The sequence below is a fragment of the Symsagittifera roscoffensis genome, chromosome 1 (genome assembly GCF_963678635.1).
Source record: "Symsagittifera roscoffensis chromosome 1, txSymRosc1.1, whole genome shotgun sequence".
NCBI lineage: Eukaryota > Metazoa > Xenacoelomorpha > Acoela > Convolutidae > Symsagittifera > Symsagittifera roscoffensis.
The window spans coordinates 59,520,881-59,535,751 of record NC_087062.1 but is presented as its reverse complement, the minus strand read 5'-3'; the positions used below and the strand labels follow the sequence as shown (position 1 = coordinate 59,535,751).

Sequence of the window (14,871 nt, the reverse complement as noted above, 5' to 3'; positions counted from 1 at the left end):
TCTTGCTTGAAAAACAAAAAAAGCCTTCTCGGTCACCTTTTTTGCTCGTAATTAGACCAAAAACCACATGGGAAAGATTTCGACACGGGGAACATTTTTTCGAAATTTTTTTTTTCGTTCGGATCATGACTGATAGGATTTTATTATGATGTATCAATCGAGCACTTCCGATGATCATTTGTGGCACCTGATTTTGTGTGGTAAACAAAAAAAGAAAAAAAATCGAAAATACACTCGAATACAAAGTTCCTCCCCCTTTTTAATTGTCGGTAGAATTACAATAGCTTTTTCAGGGTAATGTTACATAAAAGTAAAAACCAGATAAGAAAGACATAACACTCAAAAAAGTGTGGATGCAGCCACAAAGCAAAATCATTATTTTAAAACTTTGTTTGCGAACGGAAACTTTATCACTTTTTTTGTTTTCTCTGCAACTAATTGGGATATAGGGCTGAAACTTGACAGAAGCTAGGTGATACTATTTGAAAAGGGGTCCTCCAATCAAAATTTAAGAAATTCTGTTTTGAAGGCTGAAAACAAATAGTATATCATAACTAGTTCAAGATATCTTCTTGGTGTGGAAACATCTTCGCAAACAAGGGCGGATCAAGGATATTCTCGAGGGGGCGGATTTTCAAAAAAGTTTGACAGTTGGCAAAAAACTTTGCGCCTCAGGTAAATTATAAAAAAATGGCATAAATGCCTTCTTTGGGCATTTTTTTTGAAAATTTTCATAAAAAAACTGCGACAAACACCAAGAATAAAAAAGTTTTGGTGTTTGTCAGCCAAAAGTGGATATCATGAAATAATACCAATAGTGGGACTCTTTGGTCGGTGGGGCGGTCGAATCCCTTCAAGGGAAGGAGAAAAGCCGCATCCGCCAAATCTGCCCCTGTTCGCAAACATCAAAAATTTTCCAAATTACAAGTTTCCAAACTACACCATTTTTCGAAAAAACATTCTTTTTTTGCTAGAAATTTGAGTTACGTCGATAATAAGTCTCCAGTGGTTGAAAGACTTTTATGAATAGTGATCCGGAAAAATGATTTTGAGACGGAAACCGTACTGATTGCAGTGAAACAAAGGAATCACAAGTGGATAGAGGCTGTCAAATGTGCACTTCTTCAAATATGCACATTAGAGACAGTGTAAAGCAGAGTTATAGGCCAATAGTTTGCAACCAACATGCACTCTTCTTTATTTAACACCGGGTTGTTTTTCCCGACAACCCCCGGCAAAAAGTACCTGTTTAATTTACATTTGTAGAGATTGCGGCGATCGATTTTGAAAACGCTGGTGTTTTTTAGTAAAAAGTAGGCGAAGAATCAATTGGAGCATTCCTAAAAACCAGTTTGAGCCGCTAAATTTAAATTCTTTGTGCTGATTGCAAGGATGCTTCCACAGCAAGAACACTTGTTAAACTAGTTATGATAAACTTGCTATTTTATGCATTCAAAAAAAATATCGCAATCATTGATCTGGCTGCATGTTTGAATAATTTCATCTAGCATATATCAAAGGGCCAGTCCTATAGGCCAAATGATTAATTAATTCCAGATAAAACGACAAAACATGATGTAAAACTTCGTTTATTTGCTTGTTCAAATCAAAAAAATGCATTTTTATGTTTTGTGACAGTAGTTCAAGTTGTATTCAAAGAATTTTTCGACAGTTTTGTCCTTCAAATAATGACGATTTCACAATGCAACAAAAAGTTTTGATTGAAGTGATAATTTGGCCTTTGAAATAATTTACGAATTCATTTTCAATCAGCACAACAGCGCAAGGAGGCTCAGCAAAATTTCGCACCACTTGCGATACCAAAAGAAGCTGATGAGTAAAAAAAAACGAAAAACAATTAGGTTCCAAAATTATACGAAAACTGATTTCAAAAAGTTTGAAAAAAAAATTGACAACAGTCATCAAAAATTAACCCAATTGAAGTAATCAGAAGAAAACAAAAACAAGATAGTTTATAGCAAATCAATCATCTGAAATGGCTTTCATGCACGCTACTTATAAGAAGAATGACGCAGCTCGAAGCCGGTGACAACTTTAAAAAACTCTTAAAATGTGTGCCAAAACTTTTACTAATGAAATATTTTTTTTACGCAGAGGCAAAGCTGCGCTTCGCAAACACAAGCGTGGAAAATGCAAAAAAAAGCTCTAAACAGGCTAAACAAAGCGAAATTAAAAAAATTAAAAATAAACCTTGAGAAAAAAATTGTGAGGTTAAGAGTATGATGTTCTAACATCTGCTCCACGACTTTCAAAACTTTCACACATGAAGTTGAAGTCATGGTGTTGAAGTTTCCAAAAAAAACGACAAAAAAATTTGAAGAATGGATTTTTGCGAAGTCGAAATCAGTTCTTTTACAAATAAATAGGGTAAAACAGATTGCACAGGGAAAATCGAAGACCCATGATAGTATGAAAGAGCTATCAAACTCAGAAACAGCAGGTAAGTTTTGAAAAAAAAATTAAGTTTCCAAAAAGCAGCAAAAGATCAAAAATTGGATTTTTCTAAGCCATATTTTTTTCAAAACACAGGGCATTGCAGCTTTCGCTGGAAAGATTTGCAGAACTCATTGTGTTTCTTTCGGTTGAACCCATAATCTCCAATTTAGCAGGGTAGTTTTTGAGAAAAGTCAAAAGTTTTAGAAACTAATAAAATGTCAAAAAATGCGCTTGTTTGAGGCGACAACTTTTTTGAATACTAAATTTAGGGAATAGCCGATTGAGAAAAAGACATTCCCATAATTTGCTCGTTTCTGCGAAAAAAGCAAAAACTTTTCAAAGCCTCGCAAAAAAAAAGCAACAAAAAAAAACAAAAACCATACGTTTTCATAATACCTGTTTATTTTTCAACAGGACCTACACTAGGCAAAATAAGCATTAAAATATGCTTTCAAGTTGCTTATGCCTAAATATGAGTAAAATTAATTGTACCAAAAGTGCCACCGTTTGGAAAAAAAAATTCTTGGTAATAATACACTACGCTTTGCTGGTGTAAATAATATCAGTGATTCGAGAACAGTAACGCTCCAAATTGAGTAGATATTTATTAGAACTTTAATTCAACTATGTTGACTCAACCAAAAAATAAGGTCGAAACCTAGAGCTATTTTGACTCCACTAAAAAAATTTGCAAAAAAATATTACAGTTATGGAAGCAAACTATAATGTTTTGCTTGGAAATTCAGTCGACAAAATAAACGCCAAAATTATTGAGCCAAAAAACGAAAGTTATAATTGTATAATTTTTGAACAGTTTATAATCAAAATGGAACAAAGTAATTTAATATTTCGGGGATTTATAATGAGAAATTGCAACGAAATTCTAGAAAAAAACTAAAATAGTATCATTATTTTGTAAAAACTGTTAGAAATCTAAACTTGGGTTATGTCAACTGAAATAGTTTGTATTTTGGCGAGCAATTCAATGATTTTAAATAACTACTTCGAAAAGTATGTGAAAACTACAGGTCGTTGATTCACTACCACAGATTATTTCAAGCAAAATTACTTGGTGGAATAAACCAAAGAAAAGAAAAAGTATTCTAGAAAAATTGGAAAATTTATCATATGTTTTTTTTTTCAGTGACAGGATCTGCGAGGTTGATTTTGAATATTAGAGAACTGCCATCGAAAATTTTCTGCAAAAAAATAAACATTCACAGAAATTTCTGCAGAGAAAAAATTAACATTGAAAGAAACATGAGAGTTTGCATAAAATGAATATACTTATACTTGAATCATTTACACAGCATACACTAGTGCATTTACCATTTGAGCCTTTTTAATTTCTGCCATTCTATTTGCAAAGTTGTTTTGCAAAGTACCCGAATGCAAAAGTGGAGAACAGAGGACTTACTTGAGTTCGTCCGTGGAAATGAATCCATCTCCGTTGACGTCGAAGAATTTGAACGCATTCTGCAGGGCCTCAGGGTCATGTTTGCTAAGCATGGCCTTGGCCATCAAAATGTACTCGGATAGTTCTATCAAGTTCGAATCTAAAACAAAACAGGCTCAAACAATAGGGTGACCTTGCCTAAGTCTGACTGACCCCACTCACTCCTGGCTATCAAGAGTTGTCAAAACGTTCTTTTGAAATTTTTTCCGATGCGCTGTTGGCTTTTCTCAGAAAATCCATCATTCGAAATGTGAAGTATAGTTTTATGTATGAGCCGTTTTGCATTAAAAATCAACTTGACTGTGGCAGTTAGTGAACAGTAAAAACACTTTTGATGTACAAAGTTAGAAAGGAGAACTGTTGAGCTTTAGTGAGGTGATGATGACACTGGTAGGAGATATAATCCGGGTCTTTTTGGTTATAGCGCAGCCCCCCCCCCTCTAAATGACATTTGAGCAGCTCAAACTTCGAAACGTGAAACTGAAGCAAATCCGCTTTTTGTTTTTTTTTTCTGTTGACCCAAATACCCAGGCCATTAAATCAACCTGTAATATTGCAAAAACTTCAGAAAAGACGACAAAAACAAACGCAATTGAATCGTGAAGAAAACAAGTACATGAGAAAAGAGCCCGTTTGGGGCTACTTTAGATTAGTATTGCTTTATTTTTGGCATCATTTAAAATAACATCTTGCATTTGTAAATAACATAGATCCATTTTTTAATGAACAGTTTCGTTTTTCATCATTTAGGGGGGGGGGGGGGGGGGGGGGGCGAAAAGACTTTATCATCCTAAAGCTGTACTGGCCCCATAATAATTCTGCAGCCAACCTTCGTGAGTTTCTGAATGACAGAGCCAACCTTTTCATGTTCCAAGGATCCCTGGCTTTTATCGCCCCAATGAAATATGTTAACCAGCTATCTTATAATTTACTAGTCGCCGTCCTTATTTTACCCCTCCAGGTTTACCCCCCCCCACACACACACACACACACTTACACAGTTTACCCCTCCTCAAATTAACTCCCCCATCGTAGTTTTACCCTCCCCTCCGTTTACTGAACGTGGGGGGGGGGGGGGGGGGGGTGTAAAAAATGTGAGGGTAACCTGAACAACTGAGTATACTCCCTCCCCCGTCACCGTTGAAAATTGTAAATAAACTGGGGGGACTGTAACTTGGAGGGGGGTTGGGGATAAACTTTAGCAAACATGGGGGTGGGCGTAGGGACAAACGTAGGGGAGTGGGGGATGGGTTTTGGGCAAACGCGGATGGGGAGCAAAGTGGGGAGGGGGTTAATTCGATTAGGTTTAGATTGCGAATAGGCCGTGAGTAACGCAGAAATGCTGCAAATTTTGCAAAAGATTTTGCAAAAAAATGTGTAGATTATAATCCGTTATAATCAATTATAATAGATTTTGAATGGATTATAATCTATTATTATATTGGATTTTAAATGGATTATAAACCATTATAATGGATTTTAATGGATTGTGTTTTTACGAAAATATTCGATTATAATGACAATATAATCGATTTCGTGGTCTAAATTTGCCTAAATAATGGATTATAATGACAACATTTTAGACAACATTTTACCATTATAATCGATTATTATCCATGGAACTCCGGTGCGGGAAGAGAATAAATTGAACATTTCTCTACAGAAAAAACAAGAAAACCTGGGCAGATAATCTATATAAAATTTCTATGTAGAAAAACCGCATAAGTTGTGTACGGGTGCAATTCTCAAACAGTTCATCGTAAGAACTACTTGAAAGATGACAAACAAGTTTGCAAAAAATGACATATCAAAAAAAAGTCGGTGAAATTGCTAATACAAGTACTATCATTATGCAAAAACTGCGAAATTGCTTTTAAATTACTCAATTAAATAAACTACTTGCATGTAGCAAAAGAACAAACAAAAACACAAGTTGAGCTGGCTAAATTTCAGACAAAGAAGGCAAAAAATTTCAGGCAAAAAAGAACAAAAATAAAAATTCGATCTTATTACGTTAGTGCAAAGATTGATAGTTGCAGAAGTCCCTTTTGCTATCCTTACGTATAAGGTTTTTGGCTGGCGATTAGCAAGCATTATCAAATCGGAATGTATACTTTTTTTCGGATTAACAGTTAGATTTACAAATTTACTTGAATCATTAAACATCTTGCTTCATATTAAATCCAAAGCAATGCGTTAGTTTTCGCATGTGATTTAGAGGTGAGGCACTTGCCTAAAAATTTAGGATAAATGGTTCGAATCCGGGCAGAACTAGTTTTTTTTGTACACAGAAAATTTAGCCAAAAAATTGTTGTCAGACTTCTGTTTGTCTGCTTGTTTTTTGTCTGCTTAATTGTCACAGCCAGCCCAGATTTTGCCTAAGAATTAAGCATATTTGCTAAAATTAAAAATCTTATATATCACGGTACTTCGGCATAAAAAAATTGCTATACTTCTTTCGAAGAGCTCATTCACCGAAGTTGAATTGTCAAAAGATAATCTATGAACATTAAGGGATATAGAATGGCTAGATCGTACCTACTGTTGCGAAATTTTGAGTTTTTTAAAAAATATTTAAAATGTTACTGTTGTTACAGTAATGTCTCTAAATTCTATTATTTGGATAAATGATTCGGATTTTCTATTATTCGGAGCTAAATTTCGGATATATAATTTTGAATTGCAAATGGAGCGAAGATTTTCTTCTCTTCTGAGCAACTCAAGCCATTTTTTATTTTTTGAGGAGATTTTTTTGTTCATTGATCTTTGAAAACAGTTTCTTATGTATTGAATATACTTTGAAAGTTCTCATGGAAAGTATTGGACGTAGCTCGTCTGGTCCTTTATTTTAGAAACAATGTTTCCACAGATTGGAATTTTTTTCTGATTCAATAATTTCTACTATGAGCGAAATTAATTTGGAGTTTAGTTAAATGACTTTTTTACCATGTCAGTCAGCGTCACAAGAAAAGAAAGGCCGAGCTTTATGAGTTAAATTATCTGAAAATAGGATTTAACTTGATATAAAAAAAATTTGAGGTAACAAACTTTTCTTCTTCACAACTGATTCAATCGCGTGTTTTGATTTTTTTGAGTGAGTTTTCTTGACTTTAATGTGTAATAGAAATTAAATTGATTGTAGCTAGCTATGAAAAAACTGTTTTAAAATTTATAAACTGTTGTGGTTTTCAGTGCCCAATCTTTTTGAAAAATTTTTTACTGGCACAAAGTTTTTAAATTGTTTCATTGTGAGCTGATCGAGATAAATTCACTTCCGCGATAGGTCATATATAACGTTTCTGCAAATCTTGAGCCTTTTTGTAAGACTGGTGATTCTACTTTGTTAGATGTCATAGGAACCCAAGCCTACGATTGATTACTCGATATGATAAGTATAAAAATAATTTAAAAAGTCAAGTCCAAAGTAGTTCGATTTTCAAAAAACTAGTCCCTCCTATGCCAAAAACATAAGGGCGGAACGAAATCAGGCAAATATATACCCCTCCCTCGGAGTAAATACCCGTCAAGATAGAAACATGAAACTCATATGAAGGATACTAGAGAATATTTGACCCGGGTATTCAAAATAAGGGACCCATCGGACTCCCCTGATTGAAGTGATGGCCGTTCAAGGAAGTATAAATTGCCTTTTTGCATCTCGGTACTAGCAGCGGTTTTGGGCTCAAGTTCTCATCTGTGGTAGGACTAGACAAGGGATGCTTAAGTATGGATCCCCAGACACCCTGGACCACCATTTCCATTTTTATGCCCTCAATAACCAAACCCTCCTCTAATTTTCTGAATTATTTCTCGAATCCAGGTAATCGTAAAAAACAGAAACTTGGGGAATTGGTGGGAAGTGAGACGATACAACCCTTGTTATAAATTGAACCATCGCCAACAGTCAGATGGGAAGCTATTAGCCTTAGGAAAACGACCTCCTATACCGAAAAAAGGCAATTTCCGCAAAAAAAAGATCGAGCTGTACCGATTTTATGACAGTTCTGCCACTTAGACCGGAGCACAAAGAAACTCCTGGAAAACTAATTTCCGCCGGTGTCACCTTTAGAGAGAAATTCTCGGGGAAAAAATTACGGAATCTGAAAATGGGATAACCAGTGAAACATTTATCGGATATGTAAGAAACTTGTGGATGGAGTGAGTTAACTAAACTTTAGCGTAACAACTGATCAAAAAAATGGAGGGTGCCGGAGTGCCCCAAGAGGACGAAAAATCATAAAGCATAAAACGACAAGTCGGTTTCTAGCGACACGAGTGCAAAAATTAGGTCGATTTGACCTCGGAAAACAGTGACTGTCAGATCAGTGCGTGAGCGACATTGGAGTTAGAAAGCCTCTACTGAGAAATGGTTCAAACGATTACAAACTAGAGTCAATTAGAACTACGAGAGGCAGTTTTTAAAGTTACTCGCAAACCTAAAAACCTCGATAATTGATAGAAAATATTCCTGTCAACCAATACGTTTTGTATTTTTGAATATGTTTTTCTTATCTTGATTTCAATTACTATCAAATATCTTGAGAGTTGAGTCTGAAGTTGAATCAGAAGAGCCTGAACGACAAAAAGGGGTGCAGCAGAGTTTCCATGCAGAAAAGAGACGGACGCTAGGAAGTAAACTTTTATGCCAGACGGCACAGTTTGCTTGGAGCAAATTGAAGTTCAGGAATTTTGGCGATACTAGGCGCGAATTGCGCGAATTGAAATTCTTGAACAGTTAAAAGACAAATCCATCGCGAAAGAAGATAAATGACCAAGATCGGAGCTTACGGTTTAGGAGGCAATAGCTTGAAAAAAAGCAAGTTATTCACAATTTATGACAATCAAGCTAGATCGAGTCCCGTCGAACAGCTGCCAAAACTGGGCGGATTGGCGGACGCATTTTGCTTGGGCTGCAAATTCAAACTGCCGGGACGACGAACAAACTAGTATGCCACTGCCAACTTGTTTGACAGGCTGGGCTTTAGTCTAGATCACCACCATGTCTGCCCACTTCCAAGAAGAGGTCGAATGCTTCCACGAACCAACAATGGCTAAGAAGGCTTGACGAGCCCGACTACAGTATGATGCTATTTCAGATGCATGCAGGTGCGTTGCCGGGTTAATGAGCTTGAAGCAAGGAGAAAGAGGGTCCAAATGAGTTCTGCGGGCGCGTGCAGTCCCTTGCAACGTGAATATAGGAGCCCAGGCAAGAAACTACATGATCCGAGAGCAGTTTTTTGACCGGCTGTTTGATTCGGAGTCTGTAAGATTGCGGCCAGTCAGAACATCTTGCAAAAAACGAATTCCAGACAACCGCAAACCATTCAAATTACCGAGGGCCAGGAATATCCTTCAAAATGGACAGAGGTTCAGTACTCAGTGTCAGACAGAAAATTCCTTAGAATTCGTTGATGCATGCCGAGCACCGTTGTTGCACACGTCCGAATAACTCCAGTGAGGGCGCTAGTGGCTACTGTGGCTATTTTGAGAGGAGCAAAAGATATAGCAAAATGGCAGCCGCACGGCGTGGCCCATCGAAACTATACGGAATCCTTCGCGACAGCAGACGGACGCCTCGTGGATTTCGACGGCTGGGTTGAAACAAACTCAGAGCTGGGATTGATAGATGACAGTATCGAGACCTTGGTAGTGCTAGACTTAAAGAAGAATTGATCATCTAAGAGTACAAATGCTCACTGAAACTCCCTTGCGACAAATTGTAGTCGGGACAAAAAAGGTCGATTGTCCTTCTGCATTACAAATCAATTCAGACCACGTCCTCGCGAACATTGGTGACATCTCAAACCAATATCAGACGCGGTGGATCCTTACCCTATACAGAAGAACAAATAGCATCCTGCAGTCAACCTACGGCCTAGGGAATCTGGAGGGTTGGACGGACAACGAAGCGGACCATCTTGACCAGGAGATCAAAAGGAGAGACGAAGTTGATCTTCAAGCGCAAGTGGAACAGCAATTGCAAGAAGATGGTTTGAGGATCTTGAAACTGGCTGCACTAAGAGTGACAGGGGTGGAGAGGGCAAGCTGTTTATTATCCGAGAGGAGTTACGAAGCATATTAGAAGATGTAAAAACTCAACCCTCTGAAAAAAATTATACATCCATTGTCTAACAAAAGAAGAAAGACTGAAGTTGGCGTTTTTTCGTGGATTATCGGAAGTTGAACAATGTGATCAGTATAGACCTTTCCCGATTGCGAAGACTCAACAGACCTTTGACACCCTGAAAGATTCTGGTGGTCGTCTATGAAAACCAGCGTGGCGAAGAAGGTCCTATGTTGTCGAACTTGCGCAGCACGCAGCACTGGAGGAAGTAAACGAGAGGCAATAAGTAAGGTGACTCGCAGAGCCATAATACTGGATGATTGATAGATTCAATTCTGGCAGCCTCGTATGTTTGGACAATTATTCTTTATCGTGAATTTAATTGCCATCAAACATCATGCAAGTTGAGTCTGAAGTTGAATAAAAACACCCGGAACGAGAAAAAGGAGGCGCAGCATCCTTTCGAAAGTGATTTTGTAAACACGTGTTGGAAATCGGTCTTCCCCTTGCGTGTCCTTACACAAACCAGTGAAAAACGTTAGGAGGTAATCCCTTAGTAAATAGTCAACTTTCAACATTCATTAGAACATGAGGCTAGAAAAAATAATTTAATTTTGAAAAACATAAATTTTTTGAACTCTGTTGAGAGCAGCAAGTGCATTGCAACTCAATCCCAAAAAAAATGTCGTTCTATTTGCAACAGTTTGCGTATGGGCTTATTGCTTTTCTTCTCCTTCCCATTATGATAGCCACACCTATTCATTGAATAGTTTGATTCGATGAGTTCTCATATAAAATTTACGCCGCTCACATATACTCCCAAACTGTTGCAAAATCGTGTCCTAAAATTTTTTTTGTTTAAAAAACACTCTGACTGATATGGAACCTGATCTAAACTACATTTTATGATTGGATAAATTAGATATTTTACCACTGTAAAGTATTTAATATTAACCAATCATGATCCATCTAACTAACAACCCACTTATTTGTAAGTGCTGAAATTACTTGTAATTTCAGCACCAGAGAGATTTGAATTTAACTTAGAAATTAGTTGGACTCTCCAAGAAGACTTTAGCAGCCGCAATAAACCAGTATACCCTAGATCTATTGAGCCTAGCAGAGACTAGTTAAACAACCTGAGACTAGATAGTATAAGAGTAAGATTAGGATCGGTATTAGACTAAGAAGTTGCACGAATCTATCCGGCCGAAAATAAGATAGCGTGACGAGCAGACGGTGTACCCTATCCGAAATTACTCTATGAGTTAACCACCTCGGTCCTAACTCATCTGGTGCGACCATAAGTCTCGAACAAGACCTTAATAGCTTAGAATTAACCAAAAATAGATTAGAATTTAGACAAAACATTTTTAAAATGTTATACGACGATAATTTAATCGAAATGTCTCTACGACTCAATAGATCAGAGCCAATATTCCGAACGATAACAGAACTACCCGGAATTGCAAGAAGACCTCGAACCAGAGACGACATACGACAAAATAGAAACTTACCAAATAGTTATATGATAGTACGGCAAAAGCCAACACAAACTTTTATATTTAGAATTTTATTAGCAATGAAGTTAGATTTTCATTTGCAAACATAAAATTTTGAAGTCAATCTTCATAATCATTTCAGGCGCTAAAACAAAACTATTAATATACAATAACGATTGATAAAAAGATCTCAGATCGTTTTCCTAAATTCTGCAGTATTATATAAAACATGTTTGGAAAATATTTATTGAAAATCAAAACAAAAATTAGTAGCATGACAATAAACTGTTAGTAATCATAAAATCATCCAATTGTCCCAGCTTCATCACCTAAAACATAACAGCAATCATAAGCTCACTAATATCATAAAAAAACTAAATCTTTTTCTTAAACAAATTTAAACCACTTTAAACTTAAATTCACTTAAATTTAAAATCAGATCATCAAGGCTTATCCTTGGATCTTAATTAATTTTCTGTTTAATTAAATTTAAAACTTGATCATCAAGGCCTATCCTTGGATCAAAAAGAACAATTTTGTTCTCCCCCACCCACTTAGCTAGTGTCTAACGACCTCAAACGTCGATTCACTATCCAACCCTTTCAAAAAACCCAAGACTAATAGAAATTTTTGAACAAACTAATCATTCAAATTAGGATAAACAGTGAAGAACTTCGGTTATTCATCCTTCACTTGAACCCTCCTCTTATCAAGCCCCAGGATAAATCTTAGACTTAGTAAGTTTAAAATAGTATCTAACGAACTACTCGCGTTCTAATTATACCTGAACCTTGTGGATCAATTTACTATTCTCCAACCCTTGAACACAATCACTACCCCTAAGTAAGATTAAGTAAGTTAACACCTTAGCTTATACTAGCCACGAGAAAGTAAAAAATCATTCTTCGGAATCGATATACTTTTCTCTCCAACCCTGAAAAAATAGACCCAGGTTAAGCTAACCAAAAAATCGTAAGGACTAACAGGTTAAGAAAATAGAAATCATCTAACAACTTTTTGCATCCGTCATCCTAAACCTTATGTCATTTAAAAATCTAGGAAACAAACAAACAATCGTATTACACAACTGTGAAATAGATAACAAAAAATACGATCTTGTAATCACGCCTCATACACAAACAGTTGGATATATTAGAACAAAACGACAAACACTAAAAAGGAAAATAATAACCAAACAAAGACAAATCACACGAAAAAGATTTTCCAAAAACAGAAACGCATTTTCAGAATCAGAAGCCAGCAATTTAGATGAACTTTATAAATTAAAAGAATCAATTGATAAAAATTGTCCCATTCACGATCAACTATATTTTTCCGACTCAGAAACAACTTCAAATTCATCAAAAAGAGGAAAAAGACGAATAAAAAAGCAATATAAACACAAACCAGTACACTTATATAACTGGAATCAACCAATTAGACACATCGATAATTACCTATTAACAGTCATTAAACAAAAAAATGAGCCAAACACACACTCCAAGTGAAGATAGTCCAGATGATGACGATATCTTCCCCTTCCTCGTAGATGCAACCAATGATAGAGGACAGCATATATTTTGCAAGAATTTACTCCTAAATTTGTTTGAACCCGGAATCAGCCCATGTAAAACAGAGTTCCCAGATGTAAAAATCAAAAGACAAATTATTGATCACTATCTGAAAGATATATGTAATTTAACACAACACTACGGAATCTACACCATAGAATTAACCTCACCAAACCCGAATCACCGCAAATATGTAATTCAAACAGACGACCTTGATTTAGAATTTTCAAAAGTATTCTTAGAATATATAAAAAGCATACAATATCATAAGTCACAAAGAGAAAACTCCATATTTACTAATGAAGTTTTTGCAATAATATATAGTTATATCTCAATATTAGAAAACGAAATCCCAATCTCAAATGTCTCACCGACAGATACATCTAAACATATAAGGGTACGACATGAAATCACACTATTTTCATCTTTCCTAAATATAATTAAAGAAAATTTTACTAAAGATGAAGCTTCACAACATACAAAACATGACTTACAAAAAATTTTGGCATGGTTTATAATAGATTATTTCACACATAATATAGATTTAATTTCACAAGCAAGAAAAAATTTTAGACCTCAAAATTCAAACGATGATACCGCCATCACAGAACATTCAGACTACATTTGGGACCCCGAATGGTCTCATTATGCATTCATAAATTTTCCACAATCAATTTCAAGTCAAGCAATAAGTACAATATCTTATACAAGAGATTATGTAAGAGTAGTACCATTAACCATTGACGCAACACCATTAAACTACAATACATTTTTACCCGATACTCGAAATAACAGTTTAAACTCGACCGTCATACACAATGAAAACCTTAATGGAACTAGGAATCTCACTCAACAAGATATTCAGACACCATCGCACTTCATAAACGAAGAAATTGTCCAAACAACAACTACACAACAAAGTATTTCACCGATACGTCCAAATTTAACAACACCAAAAAATACACACACTTCACTAGCACAGGTAACCTTACAATCAACCGTTAAACCTTCGGTTGCTCCAAAATATTCACAAATGGATTACCAAACATATAGACCCATGACAATACCGTCAAAAACACGCAGAACGTTCACAAGAAACAATTTTGCGGAACATAATTATAATTATACACACTCATCAAAAACAAACTATCCTCCACGAAATAATAATAACAATCAAATCAGATCTCGATATTGGAATAATCAAATGGCAACAACCAATTCAGTAAATTTTCAAGCTAATCCACATCCTCCACAGGATCATAGCGAAAATTACCCATTCTTTCAACAGAATAAAAATAAAAAACAAGCACCTCATCAAATGGATTATCTATCCTCTGATGATGATTATTTACAACCAGATATATTTGCACCATATACCCAAGAACATCGCGGACAAGGAGTACAGAAACCATATACACATCATAGAATTTTTTCTCCACATCCAACGGATACACAAAATCAACAACCAATACAAATGCAAAACCCAATTAACATACAATCCTTTCAACCAATTCAGCCACAAAACCCAATGATTACACACTCATATCAACCAACACAAATGCAAAATGAAACCCCACTTCCATATTATCTTCAACAACACGAAATAACAAAAAATCAACTGTCAAATTTTTCTTAAATGCCAAATGCAGCAGAATCATTACAAATGACAATGAATCCATACCTTATGGGTGGATCATCAATAACATCAAACAAACCATTAATGGTATTCACAGGCACAGACCCTGAATATTCTGTAGAAGATTATTTAAATGCAGTAACAGCAAATTTAATTTTAATTATAGGACCTGAACCAATTACTAC

The 14,871-nt window shown here is 35.7% G+C and overlaps 2 protein-coding genes across 3 annotated transcripts in view; one reads left to right on the top strand and one right to left on the bottom strand.

Moving 5' to 3' along the window:
• LOC134846602 (protein SET-like) overlaps positions 1 to 14,871 on the top strand; it is a 339,248-nt gene that overhangs the window by 144,644 nt on the left and 179,733 nt on the right. The window lies entirely within an intron of this gene.
• Positions 1 to 14,871, bottom strand: part of LOC134846521 (calmodulin-beta-like) — a 35,987-nt gene that overhangs the window by 2,820 nt on the left and 18,296 nt on the right. For both annotated transcript variants that reach the window (XM_063863903.1, XM_063863910.1), the window contains exon 4: positions 3,875 to 4,013. In XM_063863903.1, coding sequence (XP_063719973.1) covers positions 3,875 to 4,013 — 139 coding nt within the window. The remainder of the gene's footprint in view (positions 1 to 3,874; positions 4,014 to 14,871) is intronic.